The sequence below is a fragment of the Aulonocara stuartgranti genome (assembly GCF_965226115.1).
Source record: "Aulonocara stuartgranti genome assembly, chromosome: 13".
Lineage (NCBI taxonomy): Eukaryota > Metazoa > Chordata > Actinopteri > Cichliformes > Cichlidae > Aulonocara > Aulonocara stuartgranti.
The window spans coordinates 31,631,008-31,657,729 of record NC_138949.1 but is presented as its reverse complement, the minus strand read 5'-3'; the positions used below and the strand labels follow the sequence as shown (position 1 = coordinate 31,657,729).

At 40.1% G+C, this 26,722-nt stretch overlaps 1 protein-coding gene across 2 annotated transcripts; it reads right to left on the bottom strand.

Annotated features, from left to right (window-relative positions):
* Positions 1–1,247: 1,247 nt before the first annotated feature.
* pdxkb (pyridoxal (pyridoxine, vitamin B6) kinase b) lies at positions 1,248–26,668 on the bottom strand. Of its 2 annotated transcripts, XR_014280412.1 has the most exons (12): positions 25,540–26,668; positions 17,004–17,058; positions 13,391–13,495; positions 12,832–12,915; positions 11,356–11,390; positions 10,849–10,934; positions 8,048–8,093; positions 7,814–7,925; positions 7,502–7,638; positions 7,255–7,321; positions 6,693–6,873; positions 1,248–5,137 (listed from the first exon to the last, which is right to left on the bottom strand). XR_014280412.1 is itself a non-coding variant. In XM_082556707.1 (11 exons), exons 1-11 carry the CDS (start codon positions 25,618–25,620, stop codon positions 6,758–6,760), a joined length of 924 nt encoding a protein of 307 aa, XP_082412833.1. In that variant the 5' UTR covers positions 25,621–26,668; the 3' UTR covers positions 5,863–6,757. The 2 variants fall into 2 exon arrangements, 1 of the variants encoding a protein (XP_082412833.1); XM_082556707.1 differs by lacking the exon at positions 1,248–5,137 and having other exon boundaries at positions 5,863–6,873.
* Between the last annotated feature and the right edge of the window lie 54 nt (positions 26,669–26,722).

Below are 26,722 nucleotides of genomic sequence, written 5' to 3'. Positions count from 1 at the left end.
GTCCATCTAGTGGCCAAACAGTAAAAAAAGGAGAGAACAGTGTGTGTGACTGGTGCACAGTGGCTGCAGTTCCATGGTGAGAGGCAGCTTACACCAAATGCAGCAGAGATTAATTTAAAATCAAGATGATGATGCTGAGATTCATTTACTGAATTCGACCTTCATACCAACTGTATACTGTCTAGTATAAAGACAGCATACACAGTGTACTGTCAGTGAAGAGGATGGAAATCAGCCAGGACAACTCATGAAGCATCTGCTGACAAGCAGGCCAGCTGACCACAACTTGTAGACTAAAAAAAAAACAAAAAAAAAACTGGAGCTCTCAATAGAAATGATTGTGAGTTGTGATTCTTTTCCCCACACTGAGCCACTACAGCTGACTTTATGCGTTCCCCACCTGCTGAATTCCACTGAACCTCTTCCCTACTCATGTTCCTGTTTAGAGGCAACATCTTTGCTGGTGTTCTACTTACCTGATTCAAGCTGAGTACCTTGATTAGAAAATTAAATTTAGACTGAAATAAAGTCAGTATTATACACACTAATATTATTTTTTACTTTAATGTAGGACAAGGTTCAGTTAGCTTTGCACAAACATAGAAGCGTGCTCCAAAGAGCTACTTTTTCACTTTGAGTAAAGAAGTTGAATCAGTACTTTAACTTGTACTGGAGTATTTTTAACACTAGCATCTGTACTTCTACTTAAGTACAGAATGTCTCTACTTTTGCCACCTCTGGTCGACTGAAGCGCAAGATCAGTCATACCATGTAGTTGATGGCTCAGCAGCGCCCTCAGGTGGTCATTGGTGTGGCAGGTTGATCCGTTCTTAGTTTCAGAAATGAACTCTGGTTTTTCAAACCCTCACTCAGCACCAGGAAAACAGAGCTATCACTAACCTAAACTAAAAACAATAAAGGATGTAAAAATGGTTTGATTGGAGCCAGATACAGCATTTCACCATATTTACTGCCTCATGAGGCTGACAATGCAATCACATGGTGGACATTGTAAGCTTTAATCCAACTTTTGAGATCTACGATCATGTCTGAGAAGGTTGAGGTGTGGAGACCAACTGAAACAGCACAAAGTCACTCGATGTATTGCATATCACACAGATAAATGTCAAAATAAAATTCATTAAAATACAGAAGCATGTCCTCATTTTGAATGTCCAATAAAATCTAAGGAAGAAACAGATTGTAAATAATGAGACTGATCCAGCTCGTGTAATTCTTAATCTCTCTTTATTGCATTAGAACATACATTTCTCATATATATCTATATATATATATATTTATAAATGTGAATTTGTACACTACAATCTTTTATTGTAACATGTTAGAAAATACTCGTAACGCTCCAAAAACATAGCACTAAAAACAGTTACCAAACAATGATTATTACATTTCCTCATTTTGTTTTGGCCGCCGAGAACAGAAGGAAAGAAAAAGATGGTGGAGTTGAACCTGTGGATGTAGAGGAGGAGAGGACCACTGTGGCACAAGCAGGTGGGCTGTTGCAGTTTTTAAATGGCAGCCAATTCATAACTAAACAGAGACGGATGAGGGGAGGCTGGGGTGTGAGGACGGGAGAGCATGGATAGCCACGCAGGAATGAGTCACATGACCACGTAAGCCAGAGAGACAAAGGATCCAATCACACAGGGTTTCACTTCAGTGAAACATTCAGAATCCTCACCGGCCGTCTGATCTGCAGTTAACTTTAAAAACGTGACACACGGTCCACAAACAGAAGCAAGTCAGTAGCAGGTGTAAACCTCAATGTTTTGGATGGTCTGAGCCTCCAGTTTGGTCTCATGTCAGTTAAATTCAATAAACTCGAGACTTCACTGGCTACATCACCCCTCCATCTAAAACACATAAAATGGTGTATTTCAACACAAACTAACATTTTTAAAAAAATCTAAAATCTAGCAATTAGTTTTTAATGATAATAACCAGATTCAGTGAACAAAACCCCCTCAAAACTCTAAAAACCTCAAAAGATTAGCAACACCTGCTGCCTACAAAATTCAACCCGTGTACAGTTACCATGAACAAGCAGCCAGAGACCAAACCCGCGTCTTTTGTTTTTTTAACCAACTCAAAATTCAACGGAGGAATCTGAAGCAGTTGGACTTACTGAAAGCAGCGTGAGCAGGACAGACAGCAACAACATGGACACTGAGGCACGTTGAGAACAGGGAACAGCGGCGTGACAAAGCAGTGACAGCAGAAACAGTGAAAGTACAGTTTAACCATCTAACGAACACGCACACGGCAAGGCTAAGGTTTAAAAACTAGCAATACGGACAGAAGAACTGGCACTGCAGGGGTTTGCGCAGGTTTGGAGGATGTAAAGGAAGAAGAAGCAAAGTGAGGCATCAAGGGAACATTTAGGATTCAGTTCCCTCTCCGAGCAGTCCTCTAAATGTTCAGCTGGGGTTAAGGGAGTGATTGTCCTCTTGAACACACCTCTCCTCCCCTCCTCATCTTTTAACCAAAGCGTTCCTTTTCTTTTTTAACCTCCCCCTCCTCTTCATCCCACAACATTTGGCAGATTTTCTTTCCATGTATTTGCTCTTTCATTTTTACATGCGCAGACACACATACACACGAAACCCTGTTACCATAAACGACATTTACACACACATACACACACTCTCCCACGAGCAAAGACACAACAGGTGGATGCGTTTAGATCCAGTGTTACAGCGGTCGGGTTTGTTAGCAGAGCTGAAAGACGGTTGGCAAAATGCACAGACTCGTGAAGTCTGTTACTGATATGACAATCAGCGCTACAGTGACACAATATAACTGTACTGGTACAAAAGTGTTTTACAAATGAGATCGTTTTTCCCACCTATTTGTCCAAGAGGTGCATTCAGATTACCTCTGAGCACAAGTGTACAACACTGCAGTTCCCAAATGATAAATCAATTAGGGCCAGATTTATTAACAATCTGAGTTTTAATTAACTGCAAACGGTTAATTAACTGTTTGTATGCTTTATTTTTTACTTATTCCTTGTGGGGCTTTGACAAATCTCACAAGGAATGTTGCATTTTTTGGAGGGGAAGACGTTACGATGTGTACGCAATTGGTGCAGGTGGAGATCTAGAAGTTGTGAACAAAACTGTTTTGTGCTGAGGTTCGCAGGCAGGTAAATCACTGACTGCTTTATAATGCAAACTGCAAAGCTCACAAAGTCTCTGCATTCATTCTCTCAGCAGTGCGCATACACACGGAGCTCCATGACATCATAAAGTGACTTTCATTCAGTTGTTTTTTTCTAACTTCTGTCTAGTTTTGGATCATTATTAATAAATCTGACCCACGCTGCAATTTCAAATTAGTCATTCACCAAGAAAAAAAAATACTGTTTTATAAATATTTACTGAATTTTATATTTTTTGGGTTTCATTTTTTTAGTTGGAATTAAAAGAGTCAATTTTCTGCAATTTTGTAAACCAGACAATAATTCCGCCCCTTGCACCCCTATAAACAAGATAAACATACATTTACCTACATTTAAGACATCTCATGTTTCCTTCCCTCCCCTCCTCCTCTCTGTGAGTAGTATTGTGGTATTATGATGTTAGATTCCTAAGGCAGTATCACAGTACAGTCCATAGAGAAACAACAGCAGTACAGAAATACACTGACTTGCCCAGAACCTTACATCCAGCTCAGGTGGATCACTGATGGCTTCTGGCTGTTTTTTTTTCTTTTTTTTAAGCCTCTGAATATTTGGTTGCACTTTCCAAAATTGAGGAGAAAAAAAGATTCTGGAGGTAATTTAAAACTGAAATCTCCTTTCTTGTGGTGCCCTTGTAGCGCAGTGGGCTAAGGCACATCCCAAGTTCTTGCGACATCATTGGTTTGAAACCAGCTCATGACCACTGTCGCCATTTGCTCTCCTCTCACCCTTCCCATCACGTTCCACTGTGGAAAAGCTACAGGTTATAATACCACCACTGGTTTTGGTTTTGGTTATAACAAATATTAATGTAATTCAAAAGCTGATACTCTGATTTTGAAACCCTGACATTTGACTTTATGTGTTTTTGTACAACTAAAAATTAGAGAGGCATTTTTGGGGCGCATTTATTGTTAATCACTTTTGGCTCTGGAAAATTGTTTATATTGTGACATTTGTAAGATGATGATTTAACTGAAACTGTTTGAACAGATTAAGCTGTACTAACGACTTAACTGTATTAGTTTAGTGCAAAACTAATCTTTCGTTTCAAGATTCAACTCACAGCATTTGGTTGAAATTCGACCTACTTTTACTGCACCCACAACAAACAGAACTATTTCTACATAACACACCTAATGACTACTTTTAAACATAAAGGTAATAGGAACTCGTACGCACATGCACAGACTAATTCAGGTTTCTGGTACAGATTAAGACGTGACAGAGACCACAGTGGAGTGTGATGGGAATCAAAAGCTCATTTTTAAAAATAAAAGTTTACAGAGCTTGTAGATGTTATCGATACTACTCGAGGCTTCCAGTAAATTCAGTGGCTCAACTTTCAGATATAGAGTTCTGGGCGAGAGCTGGGCCGGCAGCCGTCCGGCGTGACGTGGGTTGGTTCTGGCACTGAGGTGGCCAATTTCTGAGTGGTCTACAATCAGCTGGGGACAGCTCAGGCAGCTCGGGTTGCCCATTTTTTTCATGTTGTGCTAAGATGAAAAAGGTTCAACTATACACTATGATTTTTAGACAGTTACTATCAGGTGACAACAACTAGAGGCACTGAAGCGTCTGCGAGTGCCACAACCAACCCGGACGTCTCCTGTTTGAGTGATATTGTAGTGCGTGTAGTCTATAGTACAGTAGCATCAACACAATGGTCCAATAGACAGATCAGATAGAAGATATCATACAGATGGTCCAATACAGTTATAGTACAACATCTATACATTGTGCGTTTTTTTTTTGTTTGTTTTCTTATATTTTTCAAGAGATCTCAGGGGTTAAACTTGGTCACCATTACATCACTGCTGTAAGACGGGTAAGGGATTAAAAGAGTGGTGGGCAGAGCCATAGAAAAACAGTGTTTGATCTTTAGAGTCTTGCAACTTGGTGTCAGGTGTGGAGAACCACTTCTAGAGTGCAACACTGTCAGAAATAAACAGAATATGCCAGTTTAACAGGGTGGCAGTAATAGAGCAATAAAGTAGGCAAGTTTAATAATTTTGAGGTAGAGTTTTGGAGAACTTGTTCAGTGGTTCCACAAAGAGACTTTAGTTGGGCGGCCTGCCCGGTTATAATTTGCAACTCATTTTTCAATTTTTATCCGTGGACAACTGCCTCGCTCTTTGGATGAAAGGTAAGTCACTCCTAACCCTGACCCTCTAAGCCTTTCTTCCTCTATCAGCCGGCTTACTCGCCAGATCCAGGATCCGTGATGTGTTCCATGTAGGTTCATACGTTCCATTACTCAACTACATCCACCAAAAAGATTTCGTCCCACAGTCATGCGTACTCCAAGTCAGCTGTTGACAGTAATTCTTGTTCTGCTCTGAAAATCAGCTTCGACCCAGAGGTCTGCCGTATCCTTGGCAACACTGTTTTCTCACATCAAGAGGGACCTGGAGTTGACTCCATGCAGGAGTTTGTGGAGTTTACATGTCTTTACTTGTTGGGAAAGGTTTATGTAGCCATCTAGTCCCAGTAAACTCAGATACTCTTACATCATTTCCTAATTAAATAATTTTAAATAAATAATCAGAACCTGCAGCAGGTGGAGAACTGTTTCTACTGCTCCTACGCTGAGCTCACTGCAGAGCAGAACAAGGATGGCCTGTAGATGCAGCTGATTATTGCTATTTACCATGAAAATGTTTGCATTCTTTATTGTTTTTTTTATTTTTTAAGAAAGCATGGGTGCACCTATTTTCATGTGCACGTGCATACATTTGCACGTACACATGACCCTTACTAACACCACAAATACAGTCTAACTCTGTGCGAGAGCTGTTATTCAGCAGCTGGGTCACTGTGAATAGACTGACGTGCATCCAAATACACTGACATCACTATTCAGTGTGGCTACAGGGGCAAAAAACCAGGCCAGACTGAAGAGAAGCCACAGAAACTAAACCCGAGATCGTTATCAAGTTATCCATGAGAACTTTTTGAAAAGACTTATTAATAAGTCTTATGAAACTTAAAAAAGGTAAAATATTATTTTAAACCAGAGGTAAGACTATTAACTTATCCTAGCAGCACTCCAAGGACAAAACCTCTCCCATGTTTTCTATAACAGTTGTGAATTTTGCCCAGATCTCAGTTTACCAGCTCCAAATCAATTCCACTGTCGTGCAGAAGATTGAATACTGGATGATTTTTTTTTAAAGCCATCACTCTCATTAACCTTAACATATGACATTTTGTGCTTGTGGAAGTTCCCTATCTGAGTCATCCGGAGAGCCCTAAAAATTTCTAAAGAGCTGCTGCAAAGTCCTCTCGGATACCCTGACCAAACCTTCTGTCTATCCATGGCTCTGGTTCCAAAACAGGGTTAAGGGTTAAGTTAGGGATCAGGACACTGAGGACTTCAAAGGGTTAAAGGACTAAAGGGTTTACAATACTAAGGTGTTTAAGGAGTCTGGATGATGAGTTATTGAAGTTAGGCAATGACAGTCAAGGTTTACAGTAATGAGAGATTTACCGAGATACAGGAGCTGAGAGATTTATGGATGGAGAGGTTAGTATGAGTCTTATGGGTGGGCAACGTTAGGATATGACTGTGGCCTCCGTAACTATGGCAGGATCTTCTATGTCAGCTTTACTTTGGACCATCCGCAGCTCCAGCTGGGGCGGACTGGGCCTCCGACCAGGACCTGCTAACTCTGAGGGCGAGAGGGGCAGGTAAGGGTCACACAAAATTCAATTAACCCGCAAAGTTTGATTGTGCAAAGTTTGGAATCTGAAGACAGGTGTCATGAACAAACTGCCATTCATGCAACGCATTTAAAAGCAGTTATGCAGGAGAAGCCAGTAACTGATAACAACAGGAGCAGAAATCCAGACTTTATCAATGAGCTGCTGTAGTGAGGACCCATACAGGTAAGAAATATTACTGCTAGTTTTTATTTTTACCACCCAAAATTTTTTGAAACTCTAAAGTAAGACGCTGTTTAAACTGATTTCACATAATTGTTAGTGTTTTTGTTCATGAAATTCAAACAAGGAAAGCTTTAGACGCTGATAACTAGTTCTGTTATTCTCACCATGAGCGTAGGATATGGTCCTCTGGATAACGTGATGCATCACTGAAAACGTTTTCTCACAGGCCGTCTGAGAGACAGAAAAGAAAAAACAAAACAGTAATTTATCTTTTTTCTTCCTGACTTCAAATATGTCACCTTATCTTTTATTTACTTAGCTGTATTTCCACCATATTCCTATTCCTCAAACTTTCAGTTACTTTGGACTGAGCTCCAAACAGTTTTTCTGTGTTTGTTTGTGAGTGTGTACCTTTAGGTCAGTGGGGTAGTGATGTGTCCACGCTAGCAACATAGCAGCAAACAAGTCTCCAGTTCCTACAAAGACAGCATCCACTTTGGGAACTTCTAATCGCACTCTCTGTGTTGTCCTGCTGCCATCTGGACGAACTGAACAGCACAACAGACACACAACAGGTTAAATTCCTGTATTAACTCATTCACTGCCAGCCATTGGCAGTGAATGAGTTAAACCCATTGACTCATTCACTGCCATTGACGGCTATAGACGTCAATGGCAGTGAATGAGTTAATGTCAAACTACATTCCTAATCCTGTCGCCTACCATGACGCTGGCTGCCCAATGACACCAGGAAGCGGTCTCCCAGTCTAGAGGGAAGATCAGAGGACGTAATAACCACTGTGTCTGGGCCCATCGCATGGAGGAGGTCCATTACCTACAATCAGAACATGAGATACAGAAGTATGAAGCTGGAAAAGGCAAAAAGACAAACTCTACTTTTACAGCAAGAACTAATGTTCATGTAGAGAAGAAAAACAGGATAAGTAGATATGTTACCTCTACAGCGTCTTTCTCTGTGCTGATGTTTTTCCCCGTCAATAATCTAAAACACAAGCAAACAATCACAACAGCTGCAAAATAAATAACGTGTGAAAACATAGTTGCAACAAAGACCCTGAAGACACTAAATCAAGACTCTTTCATGAACAGAACCTGATTCAGTCTGATTCTGCAGGCATACAGACAAACCAGCAGGTGGAGTAACTTCACAATAAAGCTGTGACAGATGTGAGATTCTTAAACTGCTTAATATTACTGCAAAAAAGAGGCTGTAAGGGTTAAAAAAAAAACTTCACATGTGACTGTGGAGATCATAAAAACGTCATTTAAAACCTAAGCAGCAGATGTTACACTTTTAAGAATATATAACAAAGAATCTGATGGCTTCATCTGTTAGGTCCACTGAGTCCTACTATAAAGGAGGTAAAAATAAGGCTTTAAATCTTACCACGTTAAATGACTTAGTGCAGAAAATTGTTTTCTTATAGAGACACTAATATACATTCAAAAAGGTTTTCAAATAGTTTCATGTTTATTAATGTGATGAGAAAACAAACAGAACGCGAATGACATAATGCAAACTATTAGGACTGGGCTTCAACCACCATCTTTACTTTTCCACGAGCAGGCCGACTAACAAGAGGTTCAATTTAGCAGTTTCCATCAAAATGCTTCAAGTTCCAAATTATTCGAATTGTGTATTTTAAAGATCATTATATATAGCGTCAAGCTAAAACTGTACCTAATGTTAGCTGTTAGGCTATTATGCTGCTTTACAGGATGCACTAATCACTCTGCCTGGGTCCATCTCGTGGTCCATGACCTACAGATAATGGACCACTAAAACAGTTTGAACAGACTACAAAAACAAGATCAAAGCAACTGTCAGAATTTTTTTTCTTCTGTTGCTGAGCTGACAAATTATTTTCGACTTAATCAATCATTACTGTACTTGAATGGCACTAACCCTATTCTGCACTCTCCTGCTGGTATAACCTTTGAACTGGAGCGTGAATCAGACTTAAGCTTGTTCCAAAAACAGCAAAGCTCTAATGATGCAATCTCACTGTGTGATCTCAGGGTATAGAGGAGTGCTAAATACTAGGGCTGCACGATTAATCGTTAGAAAATCGCGATCTCGATTCATACTTATGTGCGATATCATTTCCAAATGACAACGATTTAAAAAAAAAAAAAAAAAGACGACGACGATTGTACCGCATTTTGATCCGGGACGTAATCTGCATGAAAACAAGCGCTCACTCTTCCTGCTCAACAAATGACAAGGGCGGAGCCTTATACCACGTGATACAGAAGCTGGCTGCTAAAATTAGCAGGGAAAAAACAACGGAGAGCACGTCAGGGATGACGAGAAAGTGACAGGAGAAAATCCGTCCCGGTCAACCACCCAAACATCAATAACGGGAACCTTATACAGCGCTTCCCTATACCCGTCGAACTCCCGCAGGCACAAAGAAATTACGGAGGCTATCACTTATCACCTGACCAAAGATATGGCTCCCATCAACACTGTGCAAAACGAGGGATTTAGGAAAATGATCAACACCCTAGACAAACGCTACACAGTGCCGTCCCGCAACTATTTTTCTATTGTTGCACTACCTGCTCTATACACGCAGCGTCGAGCAACGGTGGAGACGGAATTTCAAGCAGTACAACATTTTGCAGCAACAACAAAACGTGAGACATTTGTTGTTTTTATGTTTATTTATTGTTTTTATGTTCAGTCTCAACTGTTACAAAGTTGATGTGCAGTTAATAAGTGCAATAAATATTTATACTGGAAAAGAGAATCGTGATCTCAATTCTAAGCAAAAAAATCGTGATTCTCATTTTATGCAAAATCATGCAGCCCTACTAAATACACAGTGACAGAAGAAAGGATCCATTTTTATTTACACAACCGCTATTTATAAAGAAATATTTAGAGAGGAAATAAGTAACTGATTAAAGTAATGTATTTTCAAAGAACTCAAGTCATCTTGGATTTACAGTGCTTAAATTAAGAATACATAAAAGAGATTCTCATAAAGTGTGGAAGGAAAAATTAACAAGAAAGATAAGAGAGGATACAAGGGGAGCAAAGATGTATTTTTGGGACCACAAAATGGAAGTATTAGGTAACATAAGTGGCATTACATAAAGACCGTTTGCACCAATATACTCAGAAAATCAGAACAACTACAAAACCATTCAGGGAGAGTTTGTCTCAGACATGAGCAGAGGACCGTTGTAAGGACTCACAGAATGTGTGTGTGATTGCATCTGCTCACATGTAGCGGTCACTGTCAGGGAACCAGGCAATAAATAAATAAAATGAAATAAAAACACTCTTTATGAGACCGACTTGCTCACATTATTACATTACATTATTATTACTTTGCAGATTACACTTAACTTAGGGATCAGGGTTCGGAATTAAGCTGTGATGATTAAACTTACCTGTAAGAGGATTGGGAATGCATTCATGTCAATGAATGTTCTTACTAGGGAACTAAAGTAATGCATTCACTTCCTGTTTAAAAGGAGTTCTTCCTTCTTGCTGTCACCAAGGGCTGCTCATTGGTGACCATATGATCAACATCTAGTTTTTACCTTGCAATATAAAGCACATTGAGACAATGACCATTGTGAACTGGCACTATATAAATAAAACTAAACTCTGGCAATAATATAAGGCTTTGTTATGCAGTGATATTAGTCTACTAATCAGAAGGTGAATGAACAGATGGTCACAGAGTCGTCAAATTGTCAAGACTGAAAACACTTTTACTTACTCAGCCTCAAACTGGTTAGGAGTGATGATGTCAGCAACAGGAACCACCTTGTTCTTATAGACGGGATAAAGATTTTGAGGAACATACTGTGGAAACAGAGTCACACAAACACAGAGGACTTCATCTGTGGGCAGAGTTAATACAAAGCTTTTCTCTGATGTTTGTTTTCATGCTTTTACATGATCAACACAAACTGTCCGCATAATGTAATACATACACAATATAGACACACACACACACACACACAGTAGATATATATACACACAGAGTGAGTCACTGTGTATATATAATACTGTCAGATCACAATAATCCCTCTGTCATGAGAAATTAGTCTTGTAACACACCCACAGAACACGAACACAAATATATATATTTGTATAAACACACACACACACACACTAAATCCCACCCACACAAAACTGAAAGGCACAAAATTCCTTCTTAAAAACAACAGACATCAGCATGGACACACATACAACAGGGTACACGAATAATCAGTAATCTCACCATAGATCCATGATCTCCGAGGACGGGGTCACACACTGAAACGACAAAAAGATACTGAGAGTGAGAGCACACCAGCAATCAGCGCATTACATAAACACACTGCAGTGATGGGAGGCATGAAAGTGGATTTGGAGATGAGCGCATCCAAGCTGGGAATGAGACTGACAGAAAAACCTATTATCCATTTTTAAAGTATTAAAACAGAAGACCTGGAGACCCTGCTTTGGGCTATAGTGTTTATTACATATCAGTTTGGGAAATGACCAATTTAATACTTTTTTTCATTATTGGAGTCTCTGCTGTGGTGAAGGCAAAAATGTAAGTTTAGTTCTGAGGGTGGAGTTGGACATCAGGTCTTGAAAGGTAACTATGCTATAACTCTGGAACTGATCTGATCAAACATCCATCCATAAATCCATGCATCCATACATCCTCTTAACCACTTATCCAATCAGACTTTTATCCAATCCCCACTCTCCACACAAAAAAGTCACATTGAAATGTTTCCATGTGTTTCTAACTGCAGTAAAAAATGTACAACCTGTTACTGGGAAGATGTTGATGAAATAATGAACTAATAAGGCAAAGATTAAACATCCAGTAATGTTCTGATATGACAAATAAATATGTGTAATACAACCAGAAACACACATACAATTACTCTCACTTCCATAAAACACCCATGCTGTCTTACAGTCACTGCTCTCCTATGTTATTAAAGTATGACAACATTCAAAAGCATCTCGCAGCAGCAGCAGCAGCAGCATGTAACACAGGATCTTCTATAAGTGCTTAGGTAAACACATTGTGCAAAACCCAATGTTTTTCTTATTATTTTGAGCAGAGGCAGTAAGTCTCACTGTATATCTACTATTACAGTGTCCACAGGCAAAACTGCAACAGTCTTGATTTGAGTCAAACTGAGTGGTGTGACATGAGAAAAAAATCCTTCAGGCTACAGAGTCATCCCTGGAGTGAAGTGGATCTACTTTGAATAAGCTGGTTAAATAATAAATGCCTTTGCTGCCTCACCAAAAATGTGTTTAAACTCTGATAATGAAGGCTTGGCTTGAATGTAAAAGCATTCAGCCCAGGAGCCAAACCTCTCATCTTGATAAATCTGAGACTGACCTGTGGAAGGACGCTGCGGTTGTTTTTGTCCCTCCCACTCTGTCCTCCACCACATCTACCACTCTAAAAGAAACCTGTTTTTCCTCTGAATTATTTACTTAAGTTTAAGTTGAAATCCCCAGTAAAAAGACACTTTTCTTAAAATTAATTAAAAGTATGACCAAAACAATCTGATTGCAGTTTTTGCCATAACTGAGCAGTTCTACTAACTGCAAGAATTTCCTAAAGGTAACAAAGGTTAAAGCTTTATTGCAGCCAAATGCTCAGTCACAGCAGTGGATCTTTTGTTGCATTTAATGTGATTCTTGTGCCCTTCTCACTCTGTGAAACCATGTGTTTGCTTACCGTACACCAGGTTGGGGTTGGCTCTCTTTAGCTCCTGAACAATGTCCACCACCATCTCCAAGAAGGACGTGTCTCTGGTGTACCCTGCAGACATCACACACACACACACACACACGGAAGAGACAGAGCAGAGAAATTATTATAGGCTGTGTATGAAAAGATTCATAACTAACTATACTTTTTGATTTCTGTTAAAAACTGTAAACTTAAACTGCTCTGTATCTCAATAATGGCACCCAGTTGAACTTAAACTTACTTAAATCCAAACCGATTCTCAGATTTACCTTAAAAAGTTTTTACAGAAGAAAATTGTGACTTCTTATCTCTTTTTTATTCCCGTGGTCAAAATTGATCTACTGCTTTGATAAATGTAGATAACATGTGTTATCTACATTTGGCACACAAGTACATGATGCTAAAAAAAAGTAAGAAGACTGCAAGGAACTTATTTAAATTTAACCTCAGGGGGATCTAAAAATCAACTCTGATTAAACTAAATTAAACTGTCCAGATATCTGCATTTTGAGCAGCGGTACATGTGAAAAAGTAGGACACCCACCTGTTAAAACATAGTCATAGTGGTGCACGTTGTTCAGTTTGATCCCCTCATAAAGAACGTGAAGCTCATCTGCTGTCAAGACCTGACCTTTCCAGTGAGAATATCCTTCAGAAAGCACAGGAGAGATGTTACTGTGTTTGCTGTGAAGAGACCAGTGGATAAAACACACTTCTCCTGCAGGGAAATGTGAGCTTTTCAACCAATTCACAACAAGTAAATCAAAGAAAGTTTAAATGAGAATCAAACATGACGTGATGTGATTAGAAAACTGTACAATGATACTTTAATTAGTCGAGCCTCTCTCTGTGTGAGTTTGCTCCAGTCCCTCTTTCAGTTTACTTCCTGTTTTATTCTGAAGGTCAGACCCTCGTGTGGTTTTCTTTCCTCCTTTATTATTTGTATTTTTTAATGTTTGCTTAGGCTCAACTGTTCCCTATTATTCCTCCCTTCCTGTCTGTGTCTATGCCCTCAGTCTTTTTCAGGGTTCACACACAGGATAACTTTTCTACCCACATTTCATAATATCTAATGTTTCATTATATCACATCTTATTCACTGACATATCAAGATTTTACATTTAATATCTCATTTCAATTAAACCTTGCAAACATCATCCAAAGGATAAGACAAACACCCTGATCATAAATTCCTGAGAAGGTCTTTGTGCCCCAGACATGTCTTTACCCCACAACCCAGAATTTGAATCTAATTGCATGAAGAACGCACACACATACATGCACGCACACACAGACACACACACACAAACACACAGCAGACCTGATACCTGCAGACACAGTATCTGGTTAGACAGGGACAGAGTGGAGGCTAGCAGCAGGACAAAGACGTACATGCTCCACTACACACTATACACACACACACACACACACACACACACACACACACACACACACACACACACACACACACACACACACACACACTGTGTTTGTGTGTTGCCTCAGCATGTGCTGAATACTGTATACAGGTGTGCATGTATGTGAAGTGGCCACAAGCATATAAGCCAGTGTGGAGGGTGTCTGTCTGCACATGACAGGTTTGCTGCAAGCTGGTGACGTCGTGGCTCCAGGTGAGTCACAGCCAGGTCACGTGGTTGTGGTGGGGGTTCTGGTTGCTAAGCAACAAGCCAGGAGAAAGCCAAAGGGGGCTAAGAAAAGAGATGAGCAGTCAGAGTGGTGTGTGCGTGAGAGGGAGGGCAAAATGAAGGCAGGCCTTCAGATAAGAGCTGCTTCTGACGTCACGCTGCTGTCGCAATTTCCCAACGCCCGCTGCTGTTTACTGCTGCGTCGCATGGCCGCTCCCAGCGTCTCTCTCTCCATCATCTCTCTCTTTGATTCATTTTCTCTCCTCTCTCCAGTTTTTTTCCTCTCTGTTCACCTTCTCTGCCCCTCTCCTCAGCCGCTCTTCTCTCCCTTTTCAGATGAAAACGTCTTCTTCAATATGTCACACCAAATTACACACTCTCCTCTGAGAAATTGCAAATGTAAGATCTGATTAAAGTCTGAGGCATTTCTGCGTTAAGGTCACTCAAACAGAATCCCACAATTGATGTGAGGACTTTTTCTTCTCTTCTCCACAACACACCGTCCTCAGCTGTATCACTGTCTACTCTGCAAGTGGATTGATAATAACAGTGAGCTTACAACCTGTGATTAGATTACTCACTCCTGGCTTTAACTCGTCCCCAAGGGTTTAAATTGAACTCCAGTAATTCTCTAAGACAAGAAATGCAAGAAAAAACTAATTTCAGAAGGACTGTGTGGAAAATTCTGGAGTTGGCTCAACTTTTCCTGCAAAACTATCCAATGTCATCCAGAAAGTGATAATGAAAAAGGTGACACTGATTCAGTAATTCACGGTAAAGGAGCTCCAGCCTGTACTGAGTGTATAAGAGAACATACTATTCAGAAGTTGGACATTTCTCTTTTGTAAATTATTTTTTGTATGTCCTATGAAATATTCTAAAGAGAAACCGGATTTCTGATTTTCGTGAGCTATAGGTGATAGTTATCTAAATTAAACCAAAAAAAGGCTTCAAATTTTTCACTGTGAGATTTCACTATATATGCACCAATAGGACCCAAAAGCAGGACACAGAAAAAGGTAAAGAAACAGAAGATAGACATTAAATAGCTATTTACAAAGATCAATCTCAGTGGGTTTGGGGTTTTCTTGAACCAGCTAACACAAAGAAAGCCTACTTAAGTTGAATCTAACCTCTCAGGTACATAAACTTTCTTTAAAGCTCACATGTCTGTCATGAAACGTGACCTAGGCAGTAGTTGAAAATACTGAAAAAGGCTGCAACAGGCAAATATAAATACCACCATCTGCTGCTGCTACATTTAAGCTCCAGGCTCGCCCACATGACACTTATCCTACAAAAACTCCTACAATTATGTTTAGCCTCAGTCTGCAACATCACCACAGGTCACTTTCACTGTTTTTAAGCTCACTATTATCTGTGTCGATAACAACTCCGTACAAAACAATCTGAGGCTGACTTCAAAGCAGTTCACTCGTCAATCAGACTTTCAGCTTACAGCTAAGTCAGCAGTAACCGTATGGAATCGGTTGCATTAAACCATAACACGAGGGGGTCGCACTGTCTTTTAGGTCACGTGAAATCAGATATGCAGATAAATTAGTTTACCACCCACAAACAAAATCAAACCTTTGTTATGATCTACTATTTCTTGACTCCACTATGAAGCAACAAGCAACAGCTGGACAAATATGTTTGTTTTCACAGCTGATTCATTCTTCAGGTTCAGTTAGCTTGGATTCCATGAAGTGGGGCCACACATCAGTGCGACAAAGGAGACACGGTGCAGATTATTCACTCACGTCTGGCAATCAGATCCAAATATTATGGCTAAATGTGACAGAGAGATGATGCAGACAGCCCAGAGGCGATGTCTGCATCATCTCTGTAACAAGATGCATCATCACTGCAATCATACAAGTTCCTTCAAATCAAATTAGTTCTGTCACAAGTACGCCTTTGCAGAAATTTTACACATCTCTTTCAATTATACTGATTAGATTTTAAACTTTGAGAGTCATCAATAAACTTTCATAATTATTTAACCCCTTAACATACAGCTAATAAGCTTAAGGATGTAAAAAAACAAAACAGTTTTACTGGAGAGCCAATTAAGCAACTTCAGATTTTCACGGCTCATATTAAAAAAATCTCATAAAAGTATAAAAATGAATTTTTCATGAAATGGGATCTTTAGATGATTCTTCTTAAAGAGAATAGAGATGGCACCAGATCAGCAGCATCATGTCCAATAAGAGAGAGACAGAGATGGAGCTTGTATAAAATGTGAATGGCGTTCATCTCCCTGCAGCTATATCTGTGTTTCCAAGCTGTTCTGGTGTCTGAGCATGCAGCCGCTGACCTCCACAGAAACTCATTTATCTGTCGAGTCGTCAGTCTCGGCACGGTCGCTGCCTCGAAGGGAACCATGTCTGTTAACACTCGCCAACACCTCATCACGACACCGAGGGAACTGACTGACTCACACACACCCACATAAAGCAGGCACGCACGAACTGAGAGATACACAGGCTAAGTCAGTGGCCTGACCTGTATGGTTGGAGAACTGGACGGAGTTGATTGAGTCCACCTCAAACCCTAAAAGCTGAAAACAGAAGACACAGAAAGAAAACAGTTGTCAGAAGATATCAGGAGAACACACTTTTACAGCTTGGCTGTGTTTTAAAGACTTCATTCTGTAGTCTCAGGCTGCTGGTGTGTCTCAGGTACCACAAGGAGTTCACTGGTGATGATGTGTGAGGCACCAGGTTATGACATTAGTGAGATATACTTATTCCTAACAAAGCTTTCATCTTTTCAAAGACCGAGAGCATTATGTCTTAACTGGAACATTGCTGGAATATTGATGCTTTCATTGTGGAGGAGTTGGACCCTCGGGCAGCACAGTGATGCCCAGTGGTTAGCTTTGTTGCCTAACAGCAAGAAGGTCCTGATCTAGCTGGGGCCTTTCTGTGCAGAGTTTGCATGTATTCTGGCTTCTCTCACGGTCCAAAGATATGCCGTTAGGGGGGGTTAGGTTAATTGGTGATTCTGAATGTGAGTGTGAATGGCTGTTTGTCAGTCTGTGTTAGCCCTGCGACAGACTGGCAGTGTACTAGAACAATTATTAAAAAGATTTAGAAATATGGTCATTACATCGTCATGATTCCATCACCATGTTTGGTTTGCATATTAAAATATTTAATCTGAGTTTTCTCCACAAGTAAGGGTTTATTGGTTGCGGCAAAGCAGTAATTGCCCACCTTTGAGCAGTGGGAGAAATTATCTGTGATGACTTAACCAAGTTAATTTTCTTCATGAAAGCAGAACAAGAACAGAAGGGCAGACACATTGGTTTCTGGGTGAACAATTTGATTGAGTTTAATGTATAATGTGTTACTTCTCCATTGTGTCAAGTCAACCTCAAAGAGAGGATAGTCATTTGTCATTTTTAATGCAAAGGCTCACTAAAGAACAGTCCTTCTCAGGTTGACTTTGGCGGTTCAGTTGTAGCTAACTAGATAGCCTCAGTGCCTTTGTTTTGTGTTTGTGATATTAAATCAACATAGTAAAGCTGCAAAATAATGAGCTGAAAATACTTTAGTACTGTAAAGTTGAACATGAAAAAGTCAAACTGCAATGGAGGGAAAAAGAAACACACTGTTAGACTTCATTTAACCTTGATGGATATACAGACATCGTCTAAATGTAACTTCTGCTGAAGTCTGCACACAGATCTGCAAGAAACAGCTCGTGGTGTCCTCACTCTCTCTGTTTCTTAACAGATTTGTTTTTATAAATTACCCCAGAGAGAGAGAGAGAGAGAGAGACACCCACACATGGCTCATCCACGTGCTGAGTTAATTGTTATCTGAATGTCTTTATTTTAATTGAGCTAAAGCTGGCAGAGTGAATGAGGTCTTTGTTCTTTTCAACTGACTGTGACTTTGAGATACAAGAATCCTCTTTCAGAGAAGAGCCCCTCCACCCACCCAGGAACACAGTGTAGATATTAACTTTGACCTTGTACGGGTTTCTGAAAGGTGGGACACTGTATTTATTTCAGCAGCGTGAAGCATTCAGAAAACACGATTAACATGCAGAACAATTCACTGCAGTCACATTACACTCCTGTGCACACAGAACTGAATGAATTATGACCTTTTTTGATATATTAATATTTGCATTATCCTTCAAGGAGAGTCTTCTGTTGTCCTAACTTACAGGACTGTCAGTGATCATGTTACACTTTAAACCTCAAGTGATCGTTGCCTTGCCAAAATATTTAATACAAATTTCCTAAATAAAGCGAGGTAAATGGCTAAATGTGGCAATGAAAATTGCTCCCTGTGTAGCTACAGAGCAGATTTCCAAAAGGGATCAAGCCCACTGTTGTCTGGACATCCTGGTGTCCCTCTCTGTCTCTCTACCTGGAGCCAGTAGTTGCCTTTACAGACGAAAACACCTGCTAGTCTGGGACTAACTTCCTACTGGATGTCCCTGACTCCCCTACCCCAAACACTCTATTTCCCCCTCTTAAAAAACAGTTTTTAATGTTAAAATAATCCAAATTGTAATTACTGACCAAAGCAAATTCGACTGCAGTTTCTCTATAATCAAACAACTGCTGCTGTTTGACTTGTTATTGTATATTTTTAATCTAAATATCATACTAGTATTTTGGTTTACTGCAAAGTACATGCTGTCCAAGAAGTCTGTGCTTCAGTTCTGATAAACACTCATTCATTTTATGTAACTTTCACAATAAGTTGTTTGCTATTTTTACATTATAAGAAAATTAATAAACAATTGCCCCATAACTTTAACGTTTCAATATCAATGTAAAATAATATGCAGAACATTTGCAGCATTTTGGACTGCATGTACCTAAAAAAACATGGCAGCTTTGAGCATAACGCTACTTTCAATCCTATTCAAGATATAAGACTGTTGTTACTCATAGTAGTAGTGGGTGTGGTCAATAAATGCATGATGAGGTTGGATTTTACCATTTAGGAATTCTTTCAGCTTCAGTTTTCAAATTTCAGTCAATTCAGAAGTGATTTTGAGCTTCCAGCCTATCACCTCCCGTCTGTTTGGAAACATCTGTTTCTTTGCTGTGACTACACAAACTGTCACTGACATTTATCGCAGCGTGTTCTTTTGCCTCAGCGTGGATCCAAATTGGCCGTTGATGCAAAACCGTGTATTTACAGCGGATGTACATGGGTGGGTCTAAGAATATGTTATTTAGGTCACATCTTCCCGTGCTCTATTCATGGGCCTCAAGTCACTGACAGACTGTTTGCACCGCTGCTGACGGGAAAGCTTTCTCTCAAGGCGAGGATCTTAACAGATTAAAAAAAATTTAACATTTTGCCTTCTTGGAGAAAAGCTTTTGGTAAATTCCCCCTGCGAGGAAGCCCCTTTCACAGCTGACGAAAGACGAGTTCAATTAACGAGTTGCACTTCTGGCTCATCACATCTGAGGCAACACAACAGCTAATTTTACTGCATCGTGACTTCGCTGGCACCATCCTTCTGCAATGACTGTTCAGTTCAGTTTGATTTATATAACAGAGTGAGAAATAAAAGTCAGCTTTTCTCCCCTATTTGGAAATGCCCATACCTGTGGGTGCATGTCACTAAAGTCTGATATAACTTAAAAGTTTTATAATAAGGATCACTTATTCCACTTTAACTGCTACACTCTTCTCTTGTGCAGTTACTCTGGACATTATTTTTGAAAGAACTATTCCTTTCCACTTCTGGCACTTAAAAGAAATCAAGATGTAAAATTTATATGTACTCATTATTTTTTAATGTTAAAAAAAATCGCTATTTGATATTATGGAGGGTGCCAGTGCCCTTGAATGCTGTTTCTATGTGAAAGCTGAAGCTTTAACTTTAAGGCAGCCTGTCTCCATCTTTTCTGACGTCATTAGGAGGAATCCTGTGGCAGCCAATCAGAGCCCTGCTTTCTCATGTTGCCGTCTCCCGGCTGCTGACATGCCACAGATTCTCCGTCGTGACAAGAGAGAGGGATGCCCGGCACGCTCGCTGACATCATTGTCATCACCATCATCATCTTCTTCTCTCTGATCTGTGACACCAGCTGAATCATGGTTGTTACTGTGCATGGTGAGACTTTCTCCTTCATTGACCTGTGGGTTTTCCATTGAAGTCTAAATTTAACACACTGCCCTTTTTTTAATTAATTAATTTTTGCTTATGTCCACAAGCATCAGCAGTGGTTCATTCACACAGTCTGTCTGCCGCAATCACCATCCAGACACACTCATTATACACACTGGCACCATGAGCAGCTCCTAGAAAATGTATGTTCTTGCAGACTCTTGATATTCTAACACAAATGCTGGCTCTCTTAGCAAGGCTTATCAGTGTATTCATAATGGACACCATGTTCAAGCATGAGCGTGTTAATTATTGCACCAGGACACTCTGCATTGCAGAACAATATCAATTTTGTAATTCTTTCATCAGATCTGGGACCATATGTCTCAGACACTCGGGTGAAGAGAGATGCTAAGCGGTTAACTGATCACCACCTGGTGAGTTGGATCAGGTGGCAGAGGAGGATAGTGGACAGCCCTGGTGCACCCAAACCTAAACCTATTGTGCAGGTGCACTGAGAGAATCCAGCAGAGGCAGAGGCACTGGTCCACAAAATCTTCAATTCCCACCTTCAGCAGAACTTCAAAAGCATTACAATGAATATCAGAGACATTGAGACTGAATAGACCATATTTTGTACCTCCACTGCCGAGGCAACTGCACAGAATTGCAGCCACAAAGTAGTGGATGCCTGTTATTGAAATAGTCCCTAAACCAGATGGTGAAAGGATCCATCATGCTCAAGAACGAGTTGTACTGGGCTTGGTTACCCGGAGGTATATCAGAGGTAGCTGACAGATAGCAGCAAGCTAAGAGTGTGGCTCTGACAGCAGCTGAAGCAAAAACATGCATGTGGGAGGATCTTTGTGAGGCCATGAAAGAGTTTAAGTTGGTTTCAGGCAATTCAAAAGGGGAAAGTAATGCTCCAATCACAAAAACAGACAGGTGAGGTGGTTCAGGTATCTGACTAGGATGCCTCCTGGGCTGAGGTGTTCCAAGCATGCCCTGTCAGGAAGCACCAGGGTAGACTCCAGGCACAGTGAGTAAATCTTTCAGCTGGTCAAGGAATGCCTTAGTATTCCCCCCAAATGAGCTGATGGAGGTGGCTAAAGAGAGGGATCTGAGCATCTCAGCTAACGCTGCATTACCGTTGTGTTATAAAATAATATTAAGGAGAAACTGAAGAAAAAAAACAACCTACAACCCAGCAAATTTGTTACCTATTCAGACGTTTATCATGAATCCAAAACATCAGTCTTGAAAACTTAGGGACAAGTGTCAGTGATCCTACTCACCTAAGCTGTAAGCAGCCATAATGACAATTTTTTACAGTACACTTTACATTGCACTAGTTAAGACTGCTTTAGTATTAGCCTTGTATAAACAGGCTTAACCAGGCGTAGTAGTTGAACATTAGTGTCTCTACTGGACTCTGGTGACATGCATCAAAGCCTACAAGTCACTGGGATAACCGCAAAATTCACCCTGGGGTAATGCAAGCTAAAAATAAACCTGAACCTTCTTACAACAAGCTCCAGTCTTTCAGGGTGATGTACTGTACTGTTGGCCGATAACGCCTCACTACCACTACTGACTGCATCACTACTGGCACACTAAAATTATAACCATCCTCAGTGTAATCAAGATAATCACAGGCTCAAAGCAATCCATCTGCATCATCCTATGTCCTGGTTTAAATGTGCTATACAGTAAATAAAGGTGATATACTGTAAACATCAGAGATCCTAAAGGAAAAGATTTTCACTGTCAGTTGATGGCAAGAACACTAGGTCTCTAGGTCTCACATATCAAATTAACTATAAAGGACCAACTTTAGACTCTAGATTCAAACGGTGCATTATGTGAAACAAAAGAGGAAAATTTCTTAGGAAAAAAGAAAAAATGGCAGATGTACAAAAAGGCAAATTTAAGATAAAAAATGCCAAGTTCACAAGAAGCAGGGAAACTGACAAGAAAATTGTACAATGGCATTTCTTAACTTCTGAAGAAATAAAGTTGGAAAGAAATTAACATACTTGAAATCCTAGTTAGATAAATAACTCTAACAAAATGCTACGAGGACACCAAACCAACCAACATCTTTCCAATGTTGTGATGAGGCAGCCACATTATAATGTGTAATGAAATGATTTTCATTTTATGAATCTGGAAAAAAAAAGTCCGACCTGAGCAATTCAGAACCAGCTGAACATTTGTTATGATCAGCTAACAAATGTTATATATCATATGATATCCAAAGACCATTACAAAAAAAATTACCTTCACAGTACGAAGACTTTCTGAGTTACAGGCTATTAATCTGCCTAGTTTTTTTTTTCTTCAAAACATCTTAAGTACAAGATACTGCTGCATTAAACTTTCATTTTACATTTATTAAACAGCATGTGGTTTGTTATCAGACAAAACTCTGTCACAGCAAAGTTGTTCCCACTGTTAAATAAGTTGCTCTACAACCTTTATCATTAGTGCAACACTTTGTGATTAAGACAACTTCCAGCTTCCTTTTACCTCCCTATTGGGCTTGAGTACTGTTAATACTTAACACTATTCAATGATGGTGATAGGACTACTGGTGGGATGTAACGTAGTACTTCTGCTCAATTCTTTTGTGTGGTACGTTAATAAACTACTTAGCAATTACTATCATAGTTAGCCCAAAAAATCATGGAATCATGGTGTCTAACCAGGTATGGCCATCAAGTACAAAATTATCTTACAATTTTTAGCAAATCTGTGATAACAGTATTTCTGCTGATATAAAAACTCTCTGACTTTTAAGTAAAAGTATAACACAACTGTTTAATTTAATAAAAAAGTATGTCACATAAAAACATTTCACCAAAACAATTAAATGCAGTTCCCGCTCATGGTGTCGCTTACCACCAATACATTTATTAAACTACAAGGTTCCAGTCCAGTTGACCTTCATCAGGTAGATGATTGTAATTTAACAACCTAAATGTATCAGCAATAAGCATTTTTCTTTCACCTGTTACACACTCAGGTGAACAGAGATTTTGAATTAATAGCTTGTCCCTAATAAAACTAAAATGAAATATATATTCTACCCGGGATGGTGTATCTTGGGTCAAGCTTTTCAACCAGTTTCCTAAAGCCCTACTTTGCCACACCATGTAACCACATCAGTAAATTACATCCATTTTGCTCTTCCTGACACTTGGAGTACAGCTCCAAGTGTCTTTCTAACTGTGTCCTTGTTGTTATTATAACTACCCTTTTACTAAATTTCTCTCAGTTGCAGACATGTGTGCGCTTGTCTTGTGTTATATCAGGGTACCACTGATATAACACTGTATAACCATGTAAATAAAATTTTCAGTATTACTGTGAATGATGAGACGTGGTGCAGCTAATAGCTATGACTGCCTTCTTTCATTTGCCTTCTTTGTATTGATGAAACTCGTTACATCTACTTTGACCTATTGTAATTATTAATTATCAAGTTCTCCCTGAAAAGCCTTGATCTCAAATAGAGGCCATATTTCTCCAATATCAGCCTCTTTCCAGACTGCAGGCTTATTTGCAGTTCCTACAGTTTCCAAAAGTTGAATGGAAGGCAGAGCCTTGAGCGATCAGGATCCTCTGCTGTGGAAGCAGCTTCCAGTTTGGATTCAGGAGACAAACACTTTTGTTTGTTTCCAGTTCCTGAGCCAATTTCTGCGGGAGGTATTTTCCTGGTAAATGGGAGTTCTTTGTTCCCATTGTCACCAAGTTCTTGCACATCATTTGCGGTTTGTTCTGTGGTGTTGTTGGTCTTTCTACTTCTACTACTTTAAATTTTACAAATGATACTCTGCATCATTTATATTAAAGCTTTGGTTACCTATTATGTTCCAGAATTGAAACTAGAAATATAAAGGTATATTATGCAGTATTATTATAGAAAAGGTACCCAGCAGATGCACTAATGTATCGTATGCTATTCTGCACAAGGAGTCCTGTTACTTAAGTTTTATTTTGATCAAAAACTTCTATAGCATTACTTCAGTCAGATTAATACTTTGATTATGACTTTTAGCTATATCAATATAAATAAAGGGCTTGAAAATCATGCCCAATCATTTCTTTATTTTAATTCTGGCTCAATATTCACACTTGCTTTCCTTAAGGAAATCTAATGTCAGGGGGTGCAATCCAATTCACAAGGAAGACTTTAAAATTGTAGTAAAGCAGGGTATAGTTTAAGGGTTTTTTCACTGCGATATTTGTTTTGTAATGACAATAATAGGACATATTATAACTGCACTGGTTTTGTATGCAAATCCTCAGGCTGTTGATCACTGTTGGATGATTCATTCAAAAAGTACTGGTAGGCTACACGTTTTTATACAGCTTAAATATACAGCCTCGTGTTTTCTCTCCACGGATTATGATGAAGAACACCTTGCTCCATTATCGGACACCCTCAATGACATGTGTCGCGCCGCAATTTCTCTAGCAGATAACGACTTTCCTCTTCATTTGGTGGCTAAATGTGCAGATAACGAAGACGCTGGTAGAAAAAAACACCTCTGCTGATTAACATTCCCATCTCTGATAAGGATGCACAGGTTTGGGGGGGTATTATGCACGACACCTGTCGTCGCGGCTGTCCCTCAATATCTGGGCTACTACACAGTTATTTTTAGATTCTCGTTGCACATCTAACATCGCCGTCGATTATGTCCGCTTTTCACTCTCACAGCTGGGAAATTACAACTAACCGGAGCCATAAATAAACGCATCCAAGACTGTACTAACTTTCCACCATCTAATTAGCCATTTACACGTTCCTGTTTGGCGCTGATAAGAGTGCCGCAGTCGGATTTTGTTGGCAAAGGGCAGTGAAACACGTCAGACAGGGTCGTGTCCGATAACGAGCGTCTGGTCGCTCGTTGTCCGAAAACGGGTGCATGCAAATTGTATTTACCTGTAACGGGAAAGAGGCGCTCTTGTTGCCCACATATCCCCGGACTACATGGCTCTGTATGGACAGGACGCGGCATTCCATGGCGGCTCCCGGTCAGCCGAGGAAGAGATGCAGATAAATATTCTCCGTTATTCGACGAGAGTCACGTCTTCACATAACAACACCGGGAAAACACAGTTTGAACGCAACGACCGCACCGCCGGTAGGGAAAGAGGAAACGGTAGTTAGCCTGCTGGCTAGCGGCTGTGCGCGCGCGTACGTCTGTGTGAGCGCTGGTTGTAGCCGGAGCCCTTAACGAGTGATGGAGAGCGGTGACGTCGGGAGGTGGAGAGAGGGGTGTCGCGCGGATACGCCAATGATACACACGCGCGCGCACACACAAACAGCGGGAACCGTTTTATTTACGGTAAGCGCTGTGTGTACTTTGTGCAGTGTTGATATCAAAGTCCTTCGTGTGTTGACCCAGGCAACCGAACGGTCGCGCGCAGCAAGGACAAAATTTACACACATACACGCACGCGCGCTCGCCGTAATTCTACACAGGCATTCTGTGTGACCGCCTAACGACTGACGTCAACACCACTAGCGCATCCCCGTCAGCACAGCTGGATTTGAATGAATGAGCTCTTATTTTTTCTATTTAGTTCTATTTAATTCTATTCTGTATACAGCCGAATTATTGTGGATAACATTTTACATTAACTTATTATTCAGATGCAGGGTAAAATAAATGATTAACACGTAAATGGCCAAAGCAAGAGCAAAATTTAGGATTTGGATTTTTTTTAGGATGTAGTTTGGTGCTGTGTTCCTTTTTTTTGGCGTTTTATGACTCACACCATCTCTATGACAGAGTCGTGACTGAGGGATGGTGGGTGGGGGCTGGGGGTTTGAAGTGACAAGTGCTGCTTCTGTCACCACATGCCAAAACTGAGAGAGGCAACACAGAAAAAGATAGCTCACATATGCAGAGAATACAGAGAAATGTGAGGGTGTAAGGTGCAGAAACAGAGAGGTATATGGAAGATAAATGGAGCCAAATGAGAGCGATGTGGCTGACAGCTCCATCTGCTGTTCAATGAGGCATTGTGTGTTATACTTTAATTGCGTCTCTCTCTCTCTCTCTCTCTCACACACACACACACACACACACACACACACACACACACACACACACACACAC

What these genes read in the sequence shown, in the direction of transcription:
- pdxkb (XM_082556707.1), bottom strand. Translation starts at nt 25,620, where the DNA reads ATGGAATGCCGCGTCCTGTCCATACAGAGCCATGTAGTCCGGGGATAT. An exon ending in CCAGTTCTCCAACCATACAG is followed by an intron (nt 13,496 to 17,003) that starts GTCAGGCCACTG and finishes TGCTTTCTGAAG; the next exon opens with GATATTCTCACTGGAAAGGT. An exon ending in CAGAGAAAGACGCTGTAGAG is followed by an intron (nt 7,926 to 8,047) that starts GTAACATATCTA and finishes TTCTGATTGTAG; the next exon opens with GTAATGGACCTCCTCCATGC.